The sequence below is a fragment of the Chrysemys picta genome, chromosome 2 (genome assembly GCF_011386835.1).
Source record: "Chrysemys picta bellii isolate R12L10 chromosome 2, ASM1138683v2, whole genome shotgun sequence".
NCBI classification, from domain to species: domain Eukaryota; kingdom Metazoa; phylum Chordata; order Testudines; family Emydidae; genus Chrysemys; species Chrysemys picta.
The window spans coordinates 84,262,872-84,282,063 of NC_088792.1; the positions used below are offsets into that span (position 1 = coordinate 84,262,872).

At 40.3% G+C, this 19,192-nt stretch overlaps 1 protein-coding gene across 3 annotated transcripts in view; it reads right to left on the minus strand.

Moving 5' to 3' along the window:
* The window catches only part of SACM1L (SAC1 like phosphatidylinositide phosphatase), a 55,654-nt gene that overhangs the window by 21,043 nt on the left and 15,419 nt on the right, over positions 1–19,192 (minus strand). For 2 of the 3 annotated variants that reach the window (XM_005278608.5, XM_065587101.1), the window contains 6 exons: positions 15,902–15,999; positions 13,270–13,344; positions 11,963–12,090; positions 9,319–9,468; positions 4,536–4,595; positions 2,168–2,201 (listed from right to left, as the gene is read on the minus strand). In XM_005278608.5, the coding sequence (XP_005278665.1) occupies positions 2,168–2,201; positions 4,536–4,595; positions 9,319–9,468; positions 11,963–12,090; positions 13,270–13,344; positions 15,902–15,999 (545 nt within the window). The remainder of the gene's footprint in view (positions 1–2,167; positions 2,202–4,535; positions 4,596–9,318; positions 9,469–11,962; positions 12,091–13,269; positions 13,345–15,901; positions 16,000–19,192) is intronic. The other variant, XM_065587102.1, reaches the window with a different exon arrangement.

Consider the following 19,192-nt stretch of genomic DNA (forward strand, 5'->3'; position numbering starts at 1 on the left):
ACCTGAGCCAAGAAGATTATATCACTGTGTCTCCTCAAATCAGTATCTGGTTCCACACTGAGACAAAGTGGTTGAATTCTAGACTGCTGAACAGAGCATATTTATGTAATCATATTTGCTTTAACAAGAAAAGGTCACTATCAAAGTTAGCAAAAGTCAAAATTAACAGATAGGACCCTGTAACACCAAACACGTGCACCAATCTCTCGCGAATGCCCCTTCTGGTTGGCTGTGTCTACAGTCTTTAAATAGTCCCAGCCCTGTTATCGGGCCGTATTCCCAGGGCTTCCTCCCTGAAGGGAATGGTTTCACCCCCTTGGCCTACTCTGGACCCAGCTCTCCAGCCAGGCCACTAAATAGTTCATTTTTCTGGGGTTTATTACTGTCCGATTGTAGACCAGTTCCCCAGTGACCTATGCGGGGATGTGGGGGGAGAGACCCAGGCCTGCCCACTACTCTGGGTCCCAGCCCAGGGACCCTAAAAATAACAGTCATGTGCCACTGTGTCCTTTTAATTACACTGCTTTCAGTTCCTTGGGCCACTTCCCTGCAGCCCCAGTCTTCGCCAAAGCATCACCCTTACTTCAGGGCTCATCTAAGTTCAGGCCCAGCAACCAGCCAGCTCTTCCTCGCTGCCATGGTCCCTGCCAGAACTGAGCTGTCCCCTTTGGGCAGCCAGGAGCACCAACTGTACTCCTCTGGCTCCAACAAGGAACTGTCTCTGGCTTTGCAGCTCTTTTCTTTATGGCCCTCCAGGGCCCTGATGGCTGCTTCTGCTGCAGCCACTCTAGGCTGCTTGGAGGACTTCTCTACTGCTCTTTTTCTGGGATGGGTGTGGCAGGACCCTGAGGCCTCCAGCAGGGGATCTCTGGGCCTAGTGCACCCTGTCATAAACCCATCTACCCAACAAAACAAAGCCCAGTTGTCCCCCGATTGGGGCTTTTCACCTTTTCCAACTCAAAAGCTGTAATATAATTGAAAATCCCAGCTTTTGTTAGGCAAACTAGTTTACAGCCAATGCAAGGTATCAAATTAGTTTAGGATTGCGGGAATGCATGTGTATACTCTGCTACATGCATCATTCTTATGAGTAAGGTAGAGTATTGATATCAAAAGCACTGTTTGTTAAGAGAAGGATTCTTGTAATTTTCCTTCAATTTCTGAAAGGATGAGCAGAAAGATGGCAGAATGTGCATGCCTACTCCTGTAACATGGGATGGGGAGGGCTCTGAGTTATTACAGAGAACTCTTTCTCAGGTGTCTGGCTGGTGAGTCTCCCCCACAAGTTCAGGGTGTAAATGCTCACCAAATTAGGGGTCAGGAAGGAATTGTCTGCCAATCTGACCTGGGGGACACCTTGGAGGTTTTTCGCCTTCCTTGGTAGTGTTGGGCACAGTTCACTTGCTGGTTTGAACTAGAGTAAATGATGGATTCTCTACAACTTAAGGACTTCAGTAATTCAGCCAGAGGTTATGGCCTATTACAGGAGGGAGGTTCTGCAGCCTATGATATGCAGGTGGTCAGACTAGGTGATCATGATGGTCTCTTCTGGACTTAAAAGTCAATGAGCCAACATTGCTCTTATTTTAAAGTCTATTAGCCTTGCTAATGCCCGTTTAAATTGTATCGGATATATTTTTGTCCTTGTAAGAAAAAAAAAATTCACTTAATAGGTGTCATTCAATAGATCACAGTCTAACCATCTAAACATTTAGTAAGATTGTAGGTGAAAGTACCTGTCTAGCAGGATATAATCACATAAATATTGATGTGAAAATATTTATTAAACTGAGCTTTGTCTCCCAAGAGAACAGCCAAGACTAGAAAGGTGATCAAATCATGCTTATAAGAGTGGTTTATATAAAATTGTGTTAAATATGAAAAGCAAAATATTTACTCTTTGCATTCAGATGGTCCAAAAATATAAATTGCCTACAATCATTACAAGCTATATGTTTGCAATTAGGACAAGATACATCAAATTTTGTGAGACTATTTGAAGATTTATGTGGTAGACTTGCCAACTACAGTTAACTCTTGCACCATCAACATTTTCTGCCTTAGAAAGTCAAATATTCTCCTAGATAATCTGATGAAACCTCTAAGGTTAAAAAACAAAACAAAGATACCTAGAGCAACTTTAGGTTACAAAACACGAAAAGGATACATCCATGCATCACTGGAAGAGCAAACCTATGGATCTGAAAATACAAAAGAAACTGTATAACACATTTAAAAAATATATTTTATATAAGTTGTCTAACAAAACAGATATCTCCAAGTACTAACCCAAGAAATAGATAGATGACAAGTGTATGAAACTCTAGTAAAAGGCACACATTGTAAAGGCAATTCAGTTTAGGAAGAGGGACATTTATTGCAAATGAATAAGAAAAAAAATTTCTAGACAAGTGATTTCTTCGCACAACCACAAAGATTTTTTGCTCACTAATAAAGCAACAAAGTGTGATATTTCTTACCAGTCATCATTCTGTAAAGCAGAAGACATTCTGTAACCATGCTTATCTCACAGAGAGTCAGTGAATGACCTTGGTAACAGCAAGCTGCCTTGGAATATAAGTGGGTATTTGTACTCCCAGTTCTAAACAGAGATCTGCTTAATATTTTTGCCACAAACAAGCTAAATGTAAATTAATACCTAGATGTATTTTCTAAAACCTATGGAATACTGTCAATGCATGACATGAACAAATGTGTTAGCTGAGTTCGGAGCTACCAATACAAGTCTTAGCTAAGAAACATTGTGTAGCTCATATGAATAATTTAAGACTAGACTTAAGAAATCCAAGGGTGTAATGTTATCTGGATATAACTTGCTAAACACAAGAGTAAATATGGCAATATACTGCCCTTTACACTAATTAGCATTTAATTAAAACAAGTTAAAGGTGGTTTGCAAATATAATGCTATGTTTCTCTACATGGTGTAAAGACTAGAAAAAGGATGGCAGATCAGGAATTAAGTCACCAGGAATGAAGGTATTGAACAATGGCTCTGCTGCATTCTCTCAGTCCCAGACACCATGGAACCCCTTCTTCCCAGATCATGATCCCCTTCTAAAGATTTCAGTATCTCCTGAAGTTGTCTGCTACCACATTCTCTCTGCTGGCTGCTACAATAAAGTCTTCCCTTTCCGTTTCATTATGAGGTTACATCAGTGGAGAGAGGTTACAGCTGGTATCAAAAGGGGGTGGGTGCAGCAGCCAGCACAGAGAATACAGTAGTAAAACACCCTTATATGTAATAAAGTGTAGATGCCCTGGTTCTTTATGAAAATGTTGCTGCCTTCTGTGGATGTACAGGTTACTATAGAGAACTTTTTCCAGAGGGTCTGGCTGGAGAATCTTGCCCGCATGCTCGGGGTTCAGCTGATCGCCATATTTGGGGTCGGGAAGGAATTTTCCTCCAGGGTAGATTGGCAGAGGCCCTGGAGGTTTTCGCCTTCCTCCACAGCATGGGGCAGGGGTCGCTTGGTGGAGGATTCTCTGTGATTTGAAGTCTCTACATCATGATTTGGGGACTTCAACAGCTGAGTCAAGGGAGGGAATTATTCCAGGAGTGGGTGGGTCAGTTTTTGTGGCCCACATCATGCGGGAGGTCAGACCAGCTGATCATAATGGTCCCTTCTGACCTTAGAGTCTATGAGTCTATGTGACTGTTGAGGACATCTGTGGGTTTTGGAAGCAGAGTCTCTGTGCCGGAATTTCCTACTTTGTGTGGACTTTCCCTATGCAGTCCACAAAGTATAGTCCAATTTGGGGGAGAGGGATGTCAGAAACTCAAGTGACATCTTTATTGACCAGTTTAAGTTGGTTTTTAGCTCGACACTTCATGTGACAATAAATTCCCAATATAAACACATAGTTGTGTACGATCCTTCATTGTGCACTTGTACAGCTTAGTTTATATTAGGATTTACCTGGCATGTCTCTAAGCTTATGATCTCTTGAAGAATTTGTTTGAAAAGTAACGCTGATTTAGCCTAAAAACCTTGAAAAAGTGTCCTTTTGACCATGTGTGGAAATTTTGAGGAAAGGCAACCCAGACGCAAACTCATAGCTGTGTCAAGGGACAGAGGCAGTATCCTTGGGGAACAATATCCGCTTTAGATAAGGCACAGCAGAGCTCAATATTTTGCAGAATTCCAATTACTAGACACATACTGCCCACCTCTTCTTGGTGTTACTTTTCTTAGCATAAAGCATATCATCAAAGTCTATTTTTTTTTTCTAACAGACATTTTCAATAAGTCATTATTTCACCAGATATCAGAGGACTTTTGAGTGAAATTGAAATGAAGTGATTAGTTTAAGACAGATAATGTAATGGCAATAGCTTCCCCACGCACAGGTAATTTTGCTACAACTAGCAGACAAGTAACCAATATTTTATCTACCAGTGTTCTGGGTATCTGAAATAAAGACATATGCAAGACTAAAACACTTTCTCCAGAATATTATCTCTGTGCTACATTTGATAAAGATTATTAAGGGAAACTTCCAGCATACATTACCTCTGGCTGAGCAGCAAATTCCCGAAGAAGATGCCCATTCCACACAAACCGTGGATCTGCCTGTAGTGAGAAAAATAAGCAAATAGGGTTGTTGGGTTTTTTTGTTGGGGGACGTGGGGGTTCTGAAGCTCAACTTAGTTCTATGTTAGGGCAGAAGTTCAGCGCTATCCTGCATAAGCATAAGTTTGGGTGACTAGATATATGGTAAGGGTGGTACACCTGGCTTTCACAAAATGTTGTTTGCACTCTTTTGGCTGGACGGGCTGCTGCACAGACGCAGAGCTGGAAGTCCTACCAGAAGCGGACAAGACGTTCCTGGTCCAATTTTCAGAGGTAGTGAGTATCTTTAGTTTCCACTGAGACCTGTGGCTGCTCAGCACCTCTGAAAAAAAAAATCATCAGGCCAATTGAGCAGCTGTTGGTTCTGCAGCTGAAAGGCTTAGGTTTTCAAGTTTGCTTAGGACAGCAACAGACTGAGTCTGTTATGGACAGACTAGGTCTTGTTTTCCATCCTGTAGAAATAGTAGACAGTCATTCCAATCTTAACGCCAAGAGAAAGGCCTGAAGGACAAGGTGAGAAGTTTCACACTGCCTAGTCAGTACGCCTTGACTCTGACATGAGGGGGGGTGAAGGGACAGTAACATCCATATGGATAAAATGTTAGTTTAGTCTCAATGTTGAATCAGTGCTTGACCTCAGACTGCAAACAAAGCTATCACGGTGACATATCCAAGAGAAGCTGATCAGACCACCAACTCATTTAATAAATGCCAAAAAGATGTTAAAAGTGGCAATTTCTATCACTACTGACCTGGATTTTAACTGGTGACCAAAAGATACAGACTATGACCCATCCAGTGCCCCCTTTATTAACACTCTTGACCACTTTCTCCCTACCACTCCTGCCAGAAAAACAAGGGACACTGAACCATGCCTTCCATTATATCTTTTAATCTACAAGCAGCAGCATTTTCAGTCTCCATTCCATATTCTCTACAAGAAATCATTTAGGCTATGTCTACACTAGAAACTTCAAAGCGCTGCCACAGGAGCACTGGGAGAGAGATCCCAGTGCTCCTGGTAATCCACCTCCATGAAGGGAATAGCAACAGAGTAGTGTCCACACTACCGCTTTGAAGCGCTCAAACTTGCTGCGCTCAGGGGGGTGATTTTAGAGTTAGAGCACTATAAAATGTAAGTATAGACAAGCCCTTAGTTACTATCCTTTTGTTCTGTAGAACAAAGTCAGTACATTGTAACAAAAATCAACCCAAAGTGCTTTTGAGAACTTTAAATGGCAAGATATCAGTACAACCCAATGAATTTTGGAACAAGTGGAAACTCTCAGAGAGGAAAGTGAGAACATGCAGAGAGACTCTTATCCCCAAGTTTCACAGCACTTTACTGGCTTCTATTTCAAGATGAAATATTTCTTCATTGAAATAGTGTAGCCATTTAACAGCAAGCAAAAGCTGCATTCAGCAATTTAGGACAGAAGAAATACAGGGGGATTTCTAACGAAGCATGTTTTTAGCTAAATTAGCATTTGACCAGGATATCAGGACAACAGCTGCGCTTGTTAAAAATGTTACAAAATACTGAAGGTCAGATTTTAAAAGATGAGTAAGTACAAGTACCACAATTACATAGGCAAATTTGGGTGTGTGAGCAGCTATCTGGTGAGTTAAATGGGTAACTGGCAACAAGTATGCAGCTACCTGATTTGGCATGCACATTTATATTTTATCTCAGTTATGCATGGATAATTGCATGTGCCCATCTTTGAGCAATTTGATCCCGGACCATAAATGACAAGAACATTGGTTTTAAATCTTATTTGAATGCCAGCATCAGAACAAGTGAATGAAAGACTGAGGCTTAGAGGTTATAGTGCCACTCACTGAGTCACCAACGCTACTTCCTATAGTACCCTAGGTTTGGCTGCATTCACGTGCTGATCAGGCTTGAGCCTACTTGAAAGATCTGATGGGTTCACAGTCCAAGATGGCATGGCTACAAGCAGCTTGTAACTATTTCAACACCTGCAAGAACTGGCATCTTACATATCTTTTAAAAAGGTTATATTTATTAATATAAATATAGAGTCCTTACTGACTCAAAAAGGGAGACTTCAGTATGTTAGATCATTTTAAATTGGAACAGAAGATTTTTTAAATGACTAATGTGCTGACATGTCCCTTCCTATGGTTGAGAGGATAAATACATAATGACACTTTTCTGAAACTTGGTAGATTGATTTTAAGGCTAAACAATTGTTACAGCTAGACCATTTGTGGGAGAGGATGAGAAAGTACCACATAAAAATTGACAACACAGAACAGTACCTAAACACAGAATTCTAGGGTTCATTAACAAGCAATATGGTCTGCTGAAGTTTTTTTAAGAAGAAAATGAAATGGACATGAAGGTTTAAAAAGGGTGTGAGAATTGCTTCTTGTTCCCAGTTCTGAAAGTATCCTGATAGTTAGGAGGCAGCACCTTGTAAAGGAGGCTTTATAGCCTCTTCTCCCAGCTGAAAATGAGCTCCAACGGTCTCAATGGATTTTAGAAAACACTTGTTGAATCAAAACCACGTTTAGCAGATTATGAATTCTAAATCTTTGGGGAAGCTGAGAAAGTTTACATTCCTAAATAAATCCCCTGGGGCCTTAGTGTGGCTGTGTTGTTTTGTTTTCTTTAAGACTGAAATTAAACATACTAAATACTGTTTCTAACAGCATGTCAAGATAGTCAGGTTTAGAATGCAAAATCCCAGGGCCAGAGGCCACAAACCCACCACTCTGTTCTGTATCCTTCCTAGTCTCTCTCCCAAATGCAAGCTCAGGTGGTGTCTCTCCACTTTTTGATGAAGCAACCCCCACTGTCTCTGATCCTAATCTTAGAAACCCATCATTTTTTATCTAACTCCTTCCCACAGTGTCAAAAAAAGTTACTATGGAAGTTGCCATAGACAAACTCCAAATAAGTCAAGTACCCTACAGGTTAAGAGAAGATTCAAAATGGAAACGTGTAAGAAATCATGTAAGAGTTATTCACCTCAGAAGTAACATTTTCTGATGTCACACTTACACAAAATTAACTCTCGCTATTTGAGTCAGCAGTACAACTAAGTTTTAGGTTTGTGGAGTTTTGTTCTGTTCAAAACTGCCACAGTATCTGGCATTTTGGAGTAAACTTTTTAACTACACTGTTTATTCTCCACAGGCTGGAGAACTGCAAACAACTATTTTTTCAATTCTTACTGTTTGAAGGGGGAAGGGGAATGAAGACGATGTTAAACACTTAAAGTGTAACTTCTATAATTGATTGTCTCACTGCACACATTTTCAGTTGCTTCCCTTTCCTCTTGGGGTCAACTACTCATTCCAAAAACAGCCCGACCATAGTCAATACTATCAGGCTGAAGATTTTACACAGCGAGTATGACAATGTACTGGCAGCATGCTGATAGTGAAAAATACAAAAGGCACACAAGCAAAACCATTTCACTAGTTTAGTTTGAAGGTGGAGAGGTAAAACCATTTTTACTATGATTTTTAGAATCAAGGGACCATTAATGGCTTTCTGAAAAGCAACTGCTATTACACTATGAACATACATACCTACCCTTTTTACAGTTTATGCATTAAATCTATGGCCAGGTAAGTCCACGAGGAGCTCTAATTTCACTGACAGTACCATAAAATCTTAATTTAAAAACATAAATGAGGATTTACATAAGATTAAGAACAGCTGGACGTGCCAAGATGTTTGTGCCAGGAAGAGACAAGATACAAACAAAACCAGGAGTATTGAATGGCTCAGATGTGTAGTTCTCAGAATTCTAGTGTTGAGAAGTTGTATTTTAAGGACCTGATCCAAAGCCCAGTGAAGTCTCTGGAAAGACTTCCATTGATTTCAATGGGCTTTGGAGGAGGCCCTATAAACAGTACTATTCCACATGAAGTGTCTTAAGAAGATTAAAAAGTATTTGTAAAACATTTGCAAGTTTAAAAATCAAGCTGGGGAGAGACCTGTTGCTATAAGATCTACGATATTTAAACTTTACTATGAAGTTACTTGGGACCTGCATTATGGTAGCTAAGTATTTTAAATCAAAATGAAACAAAAGATAACCAGCAGTGGCAGGCAGAAAAGAGAAAGGAGTTGTAGTCACTGTATATTTGTGGCATTTAAGGCCAGCATTTTTCCTCACTTTTCCTTTATAAAATAATCAGGAACATCGAGCAGCCCCCAACAGAAGTTTGTAATATAAGATGATCTAAGCATGGAACATTAAGGGTTGTGGCAAGGAGGTCAGAAGCAGCAAGACACAAAGACCTACGTAGGATGGCAGAAGGAAATAAAAGATAGGATAGTATACTAGTCAGCTCCGAAAGTATTGATTTTTTTTAAAGCTGTCTTGCGACAGGTTTACCCACAGACTGTTGAGAAATGTAATATACACAAATTTAATGCTACAGAGCCAGGAGTGCTAGGGCTCTGTTTTAGGAATGCAAAAGTTCAACATTAATTTTAAGGGGATATCTAGTTTACAAAAACAAAATGGCAAGTTTGAAAGCTAATCTATGTCTCAGAAACATTAAAAGGGATGAAACTGACACTTGTCCCCTCAGAGTTCAGTCCAGCCAGAAATTAGAATCTAAATAGACTAGTGAAATAATCCCATCAGTTACCTGATCTATAAAATAAACCCATTACCACACATAAAACTAGTTGACAAGGAGCTGGATACAAGACAGAAATCAGTGGAATCCTTACCCTCTCTAGTAGGCTCATTTCTTGGAATTCTGGACTGGTGTTGGCTAACCTTTGCAAAGTGTGCGTTAGGTCATATGTTGTAGAGAAGTAAAATCCATCCACATTCAAGACGTGACTAAGCATTGCTAAAAAGGCTTTATTGTCCTGCAACTGTTGGCAGAAAGAACAAAGAACACTCTTATTTACCAACACCAAATTGCTGGGTTTTTTAAGCTCCCCCTTTTAAAAAGACACTGATTTTTTGCTTACCACCATGTTCTGCAGGAGTACATTTAAAAAAAAAAAAAAACACCAATATAAAAGGATACCTTGAGATCACAATTTTGAGAGAATAAAAGTAGACTGCCAGTTTACAACATTAAACTGCTCCAGTACACCCTGATTCAATATGTACAGTAGATGAGAGAATGCTATACTTCAGGGGGTTTGACCAATAATTACTCCTGGGGGAATTTTGTGCCACTGCATACGGGTAGAATTCATATCCCCCGCAGAATTTTTTTCTTCTCCACAGAATAAAGATTCTGGAGAGGCATTGCAGTTACACCTTTTGCCCACCAGCGGTGCCAGAAGAGAGGTGAGCCAGTGTGCGGAGAGGGAGCGGGACAGACTGTGTTCCTCATAGTGGGGCCTAATGAGGAGGCATGGGACGGACACAGTGGGGCACACGGGGCTGCTGGGGGGCTGTCACAGACTGAGGTTCAGAAGGACTAGTGGGAGGACAGATTGGGGCATGGGCTCAGAAGTTAGTGGGGTGACAACATTGAGCCAGGGGCTGAACGGGAGGGGGGCTGCAGGGCCACCTGGGGATGGGGGGGTAGATGTGCCTCACTGAATGGGAGAGGCTAGGGGGTCAGTTGGAGACTCCCCAACTCTCTAACAATCCCTCCCCCTACCAACCCCCACCCCCAAAAAAATACCTGTTCCAGACTTCTCCCACCCACACCCAACAACCCTCCAGATTCACTCCCAGACTCCTTCCCTCTCCGTCAGCTCCTCCATTACCCCTGAGTCCCTCAAGCCTTTGCACTGCTTCTGAGGGGTGCAGGAAATATGTTACTGTATTGTAGTTTAAATGAATTACTCAAAGTTCTGTACCAATATGCCTAGTAAGGAATCTGTCAAAAAAAATCCCCTGAATCTTTTGTGTGTGTATGTTGTTACAGACATACTTGCTGACAGATATTTTTAAATAAATTGCCAGAATAATTGAAACTGGTGTTAAATTGTTATTTTGACAAATACAATATACAGAATTTTGTAGAATTTTAAAATACTGTGTGAAGAATTTTTAATTTTTTAGCACAGAATTCCCCCAGGAGTAAATAATGGAGATTAGACTGATACCAAGTGCTTCCCAACCACAGAGGAAAAACCCGTTGTGCCCCAAAGAGTGTGCAGTCAAAAAAAAGGCAAGTGAGAAGTGAGCGGGAAAGGATACAACATTCTGGCAAGGTGATCCCAGTGATAGGCTCATGTCTTGGTTGCAGGTTTGGCTTATTTTATTTTTAAATAGATACTAAATTCACCTCCCATCCCACCATTCAATCCCCATGTCTTTGTTCCACAGCAATCCCCAGTTTCAGTTCCAATGAACATATACCCTTTCATTCCTCCCAACATTCAACCCCTTCCCTCCATGTAAACAAAAATGATCAGTTCAGTGATAAGCTAAGTGAGATAAATAGTTGGATCACTTAGGGTTGGTCTACACTGGGGGGTGGGGGAAATCGATCTAAGATACGCAGCTTCAGCTACGAGAATAGCGTAGCTGAAGTCGATGCATCTTAGATCGATTTACCTCGGGTCCTCACGGCGTGGGATCGATGGCTGCGGCTCCCCTGTTGACGCCGCTTCCGCCTCTCGCTCTGGTGGAGTTCCGGAGTCGACGGGAGCACGTTTGGGGATCGATTTATTGCGTCTAGACGAGACGTGATAAATCAATCCCCGATAGATCGATTACTACCCGCCAATCCGGCAGGTAGTGAAGACGTAGCCCTAGTCAACTAGTTTCTTGTAGGTTTCATGGAAGTAGTAAAGGATTTGACATGGAGAAGGTAGTGGTTTTGTGGACCAGTTCAGGAAGGACATGCCATACATAGGAAACAGCGTGGAAGAAAACACAGAGTTGGCTGTGAAAGAACTGGACAAAGAGGGTCTTAATGGGCATTGTGGGAAGAAAGAGGGGTACAGTGTTGGGAGACATAAGAGACATGGGTTTGAACTTGATGCAGTGAGAGATGGGACCTAATGAAGGATGATTTGGTCAAAACAATAAGAAAGGCCATCTTAGAAACTGGAAGGAGGGGGCAGCGAAATTGGTGTCAGGAAAGCCAGTGACACAGAGGTTGCACAATGGAGTTCGTTTGGGAATCTGAATGCATAGATTTTCTCTAATTTACACTGATATAAGCAAGAACACGCACATGCTTATAACATTATGAATAAATCAAAGCAGATGAACTACAATGCTATCAGCATTTTAAAAGAAATTGCACAACTGCTGTAACAGTCTACAAACTATGCTTCAATCCCAGGAGACCTACATTTGAAGAGGGTTTTTTTATTCCGCTAAAGACAAGCCATCAGAAAATTGCTAATCAGTTGCGGCTTATTTATTTTTCTTCTACCAATCTACTCCTACCTGAATATCAGTTAAGTGCAGCATGGTCTTTTTGTAGGAGAGGATGTCAAAATCAGTTGCTTTCCAGACTGCATGACTGAAACATTCACCTACTTTTTTCTTTTTTGTTATTACAATGAGATAGTTGCCTGTAAAATAAAATGTAGAAGTCGAGAGTAGTTAGATATAACGTGATTCAAGAAAACAAGGATAGCAAGCACAAGGCTATATACGAAAAAAATGCATGAAGGGGAAAGAAGGAGAAAAATTCCTGGAAGTTCCCCCTCCTCAAGAGTTTCCTCTAAATCCCTCCATTGAAAGGAGGTTGCTCCACTTCACAGAAGACAGTTTGGACAGCCCAAAACCCACAAATGAATTAATTTTCCTGAAGGTTCCCCATGGAGTTGGTAGGGATAGAGCACACCTTTCCAAACACCTACTCTCCATCCCCACATGCAGATCTGAATCTGCCAAGCACACCTCAGGGTCTTGAAGGGAGAGAGAGTGCAGCAGGGGCGGCCGACCCCCACTCCAGATCCAAGTACAGACAGTCCTCTCCACACACAGATCTTTTAGGGTAGGGACGCAGAAGGAGATAGGTGACTGAGGCCATAGTTTGGAGAATGCAGAATCCATCAGCAATACATACAATGACAGTGTGCAGTAGTATTCAACAAATGAGATTCAATTTAGAAGTCTTACAGAAGGTCACAGATATACGATTTTATCCTAAAAGTTGCCCTAAAGCCTCCAAAGTATTAGGAAGTTTTGTTCCAATTTGTCCTCTTCCTTTTGTTAACTGTTGAGTTTTCCTCTACATTTGGGAAGAGGTTTGAAAACAGCCATTGATTAAACAACTAACTACACTGATCCCACATCAGGTCATTCCCAAATATATTTTTTCATGTACCAGTACTATTGACTTGAAATCAAGCCTTACCAAAAAGTACATAAGTGTTACAGCAATTCCAGTGGCGAGGGTGAAAGGGGGGAGGGAATTAAATGTTTTGTAGGTTCTGTAGAAATATATTTTAAAAGTAAGTTGACAGAATGGTCAATTAACTCCTTTTCTACATTTAGATATTTAAAATTCATAGGACATCTTCGCTTCCTTTCATTTTTAAGCAGCTTTAGTTAGCTTACACAGATGACAAGTGTCATACTATAGCAACTTTTAAGAAATGATGAAAAAAGTGATTTTGTCCAACAAACCGTAATTCCAGATTTCCTTTATACATGAACCACACTTTCTCCCAGGCTTTTAGATTTCTCTAGCAATATATTTTCACCTACATTCTTTCACCAGTATAGCATTTTGTTTTCCTTACCTGCCACCAGACGGATTGTTCCCAAAATACCATATATAGGCCTTGTAACAGCTGAAGGGGGGACATCTTTCTTAACTGAAAAGCAGAAAAACAAGATGTCAAACTACATCTGTTTCATGATTATATCCCATGTAACTTTATTAAGTTAGATTTGATCATGAAGTTTCAACCACGTCGTTAATGAGTAACAATTGTGAGAGGCAATGGATTAGTTTGAAAACCTGCTGGGAAAGAATTTAAAATTGGGAAATGAAAGTTTTCTATTCTGTTTAATCAACAAGAATCATTCTAACTGAAGAAATTCAGGCTCATTTACAGGACAGTCTAGCTGGGTAGCTCAGCAGCAGCACACTGTCCTGCCAGCAGCAAGGAGTTTCCTGTTTTGAACCAAACTCCAGGTGTCAAGGCCCCGAGACCAGCCACAAGCCACTATACCTGGCCTCCCCACTTCTGAGCACTCCTGCAGCATCTCAGTCCAATTCCACACCGAGCAACAGGGCCAGACATGCAGTCCGCATTGTGTTTTTTAAGTTGTAAGGCCAGCTCTTCAAGGCAAAGACTACTAAGAGCTGTACAGTTGTGCTAAAGAATATAGTGTCCTGAATGATGGGGGGGGGGGGGTAATGCAGCTTGCAGAAATGCTTCAGTATTATACTTTTATCATCCATAGATTTAGGGGTCATTGTGAGGACCATTAACACCAAGTTTTAAACCAGGCTTGTATGTCATCCTGGATTGAAGTCACAACTAAGTGCCCCAACAGAGTTTGAAGAATGGAGAAAGATGGGACTAGATTAGTCATTGGGTTACATGCCAATGAAATTATAAAGTAGCTGCTGGGACAACAAAATACCTTGGCTTGAAGAGTTTAATATGTTAATGAAACACCAGCATTAGGAAAAGATGGCAGACAACAGAAACCTGGGAAGAGTAATCCTTACAGCTCTGAAGGAGTAATTGCTATTCCAGTACTATAATATTTCAAGAGGATGAGAGCACTAATCTTATACAAAAATACCGTAAGCTTTACAGTCCAAATTTAGTTGGAAAAGAGGTTTTAATTTAATTTTCTCAGTGAGAGAAAGGAGATACACAGATTTTACTATGAAGGAAAGTATTGTAGCAGCTCCTCTCAGTAAGACAGCATGTGAGTGCACTTTTAACATCCTATTTTCTGAAGTTCATAGCTCAGCATTAAATGGTTTGTTTCAAGTTGCAATTTAGTATCAAACATCCAATCTTGATTTAAAAGTTACTAATTTATACTTGGTAAATTGGTCAAATGGTTAATTGTCCTCATTGTCAAAAATTTACACCTTATTTCCAGTCTGAGTTTGTCTAGCTTCAACTTCCAGCCACAGTATCGTGTTATACATTTCTCTGCTGCATTGATGCACCCATTATTAAATATTTATTCCTTGAGTAGATACTTGTGCTCCTATAACTTCTGAGAGCTCAATTTATTCAGCTTAACAACGAGAAGGAAGGTTAAGGGGTGACTTGAATACAGTCCACATTTGCACGACATTCATCATTCGTGTGCTTGAGTCCGGACTGTGGCATCAGTCCTAATTAGCATGAATAAGTCAACATTTCAAACTGATGCAGTCATACAGTTATCAAAAAATAAAAAAATAAAATGATGAGTGGGAGCCCCAAATCAGTTGTTATGCATAAGACTACGATTTAGTCACGGGAGGTGAGGGCAGTCAAGGATTTCGTGACTTTACCGGACCTCTGTGACTTCTTCCACTTCAGCTGTCAGCAGCTGAAGCTGGGGCTGGAGGCAGGACTCTGCGCCCCTGCCCTGAAACTGGGACTGGAACGAGGACCCTGCAGCCCCAGGCCCGTGGCTTCTGCCGGGGGCTGCACGTCCCAGCCCCGCAGTTTCCCAGGGCCATGCGTCCCCCACCCCAGCTGTGGCTGGAGCTTGGTGGGGGCTGCAGCCGGGGCAACGCACCCCTATTCCACAGTTATGGCCAGCTCCAGAGCGGGGGCGCTGCGCCCTGCTGCGGCCACTGGAGCCAGGGCTGTGCCACCCGCCATGGCTGAGGGCTTGACCTGTCGGTCGCTCCCCATCATGAGACTCCATTCCTCCCCCCTACTTTAGCCCTGCCCCCTGTTATTTTAAGTAAAGTCACAGACAGGTCATGGGCTCTGAATTTTTATTGCCCGTGACCTGTCCGTGACTTTTACTAAAAATAACCGTGACAAAATCTTAGCCTTAGTTATATGCACCATATATTTTCACCACACATTTTTAATACACACAGCTACATAACTACAAAGAACCTTAAAATCACCTTCCAATAAAAATTACATGTTGAGCTGCAGAAATAAATATCAACGAATACTTTAAAATGTTAATTTTTACTGAAAATAATCAAAATGCTGTGGCACATTTTAGATTACTGTTATTGCAAATAAATATCCAGTCCTCAAAGGAGACAAAAAAACTCAACACCATGAGTGAGGTGAAAAGAGACTTAAGGTATCAAAGTAATTAATGTGGATATTCAGTAAGCTACCCAAAGAACCATGACTTTAAGCTTTGAAGTAGTATTTAGATTGCTTATTGCACTTTGTCACTGTACTTTTTAATTGGCTGGCCTAGTGCTGGTGAGAAGCATACCTGTAAGAGTGACCTCTGTGGAGACTCTGTCAATGGCAAGAACATCATTTGCTCCATCATCACAAGCTTCCACGTAAAACTTCTCTGGTGTTATGTGCCTTTAAAAGAAATTAAGAGCTATGAGTCAAATAATCCAGACTTGCCATGCAAGTTCCATATTTAGTTATAAACAGCTGGGCAGCCAGCTATAGCTTTTTCCTAATTCCTGAACAAATTTTAAATAACTGTTGACTGGAAAACAGCTGTACACCACTCATTTATTTTGTAGAGCACTAAGTGGAAATATGACCCTGAGAGTTTTAATTGATGAATGCAAAATTCCTGGCTTTCTTAACACCAGGGAAATAATCCTGTATCACTCTACTGAACGTGATAAATATGAAAGTTTCTTGCTGAATGTTTCCTTAAATAAGCTTTAATTTACAAAAGGAAAGAATTAAAACGTGATTTATTTCATTAGTTCACATGCGCTATGTACAAAATCTTAGGAACCTGACAGAGTTCAAGTTATGGCAAACAAAACTACCATTTTATTGAACAATTATTACTACAGTAACAATTAATATACCACATAAGTGCACATTTAGCAGATTTCAGATTGAGGGAGAGGAAGACTGACACATTAAAGCTCATTTTCCACTAAGAAAGCTTCCTGAAAGATGCCTGTAAAAATCCACTAAAAAACTAATTTATGTCATAATCATAACCCAAAACAGCGGAAGGCAATTCCAAGCAAGAGTACATTGCACCAGACATACTTTAAGACTGGCACTTTTCAGACTGCTAGCGAGATCTCTGCTTTAGGTGACATATGTCCACGATATCCAAAGTATTATACAAACAAACAATTTAAACACCTGTCATCCTGTTCCGGCTCCATACTTACTTTTCTTTGGGTAAATCCTTTGCAGAATATAGGCATTTTTAAGACTAGTAGTTTAAAAGAAACCAAGACCTAATTAAACAAATGCCTAAAACAGAACATGGCTATGGAGGCTGATTGTCCAAAGACATATTCCAATTGGATAGTTGAGGACATCAGAGCTGTACACCAGTGCTAGTCATACACTGGAGAGGAGAATCCCTCATTATATTAACTGGATAAAGATATGGGGAAATTATTTTTACTAACCTTTCTCCCTCATTCCCTTCTTGCAGGATTGCTTCTACTACACAGCTTTGTCTAGTCAAATTTGAAGTGCCTCATGTGATGGTGAAAGTCCAATCATTTCTTGGGAGACTCTTTCACAGGCTAGTCATTAGGATCTTTCCCCAAATTTTCCCCACTCCAATTAAATCTTGCTTTTCTTAATGTTATCGCTATATTGTCATTACACCTCAGGGCTCTAAATTAATTTCCAAAAAAGAGGTAAAGGAAATGGCTTCTTTAACCTCTAGATAAAGAGTATCAAAATGCCCCTTGCAAACTTCATAGCTTTCTCTCTGATTGAGTTTCCTGGTTCTAATTTTTCTAATAATCTCAGAATGGACAATATTTCTACCATATGTAAGGCTGTTTTTTAAAGAGACACCATCAACTTGAAAATGAATCCACTGTTGTTAAAATGGAAAATTAACACATTTTCCTCATCCTCTAGACTGTAAGCTCTTTTGGGGGCAAGGATAATTTTTCTGTTGTGTGCAGTTTAGCACAATGAGCCCCTAAACCCTCAGAAGGGTCTTCAAGACCTACCATAATAACTAAGTATCAGGGGGTAGCCGTGTTAGTCTGTATCTACAAAAACAACAAGGAGTCTGGTGGCACCTTAAAGACTAACAGATTTATTTGGGCATAAGCTTTCGTGAGTAAAAACCTCACTTCTTCGGATGCTGCATCCGAAGAAGTGAGGTTTTTACTCACGAAAGCTTATGCCCAAATAAATCTGTTAGTCTTTAAGGTGCCACCAGACTCCTTGTTGTTTTCATAATAACTAAGTTTCCTCATCACCATACTTTGCATTTGACAGTACTTTATCTTGGTATATTTCACTGTATATTATACCGATCCTCCCGCCCTTTAAAGGGGTTTCATCACTAATACCAGCAGCAGCAGAGTTTAAACTGAACAAGTAGTTTGAGCATTAGCCTGCTAAACCCAGGGTTGTGAGTTCAACCCTTGAGGGGGCCCATCTAGGGAGCTGGGGCAAAAATTGGGGATTGGTCCTGCTTTGAGTAGGGGGTTTAACTAGATGACCTCCTGATATTCTCTGATTCTAAGTAGAACACAACTGTTTGCAGACAGAAAGGGGAAGATGTGGGTGTCAGCATGTTTGGTAGCATTGATCTCAGGTCATCTCAAAAGACAAATAGGGAGCAGAAAAACCCTTATTTTTTTAAAACAAGAATACTTTTTAAAGAAGCAAGCTAGGACACTAAGGAGTTCTATTTGGAAACTGGATTTCTAAAAAATTAAGTTTAAAAAAAAAATCAAGATTATAGCATTCCTTTAAGAGAAAATGGCATTTATTTTACCTAGCACAACATTCTGAAGTTTTACACAATTGACCTATGAGGAAAGACATAGCCAAATATATAAGTCATGGCTAAGCAACAATAGAGGAGGAAGAGGTTAAATTTTAAGTCTAACAATATTTAAAAGGATGTAGATCCTGATGAAGGAAAAATACAGGGTGAAAAAAGGTTTTGTTTTTTTTTAAGTGAGGAAATTAAGAAAAAAATAGTATAAGGTGAAAAGCTTTCTGAGCATGTTCTGTATCAACCTGTGGAACTGTCTCCCAAATAATGCGATGGAAGCCTCATTTTTCAGAGCCCTCAAAACTAGAATTGACGATATACTAACATACAACAGAATCCTGGGCTGGCAGAATAACGGACTCTCTAGACTCTCCTAATTAGGAGTCTTCCATCTGTAATTTCTATGATCAATATTTAAACACTCTGGTTTGCACAGTATCAATAGCATGGACATAGCTTTATGTCATGTCAAATATCTTTTCAGCTATATGGCCCCTGGCAGCGCAAGGCTCAGAAATTAAATACTCTAGTTAGACCCTTATTTTCAAATATTTATTAATAGCTTGTGGGGTGACAAGTGTTCATGTATAATGTGAGCTTTTGGTTTACTGCACTCAGCAAGATGGTTAAAATCTTTCCTTTAAAAGCAGTTTATCTTTAATTATTCTAACAATACTGTGTCAACTGCAAAGTGCTAATAATGATAATGTATGAAGTACTTCTAAATCATCCACAAACGCTACATTAAAAGATTAATGTTACAAAATTCAGAGTTAGGAAACGAAATGCCAGAATTAAAATTGCCTGTGCACTCTT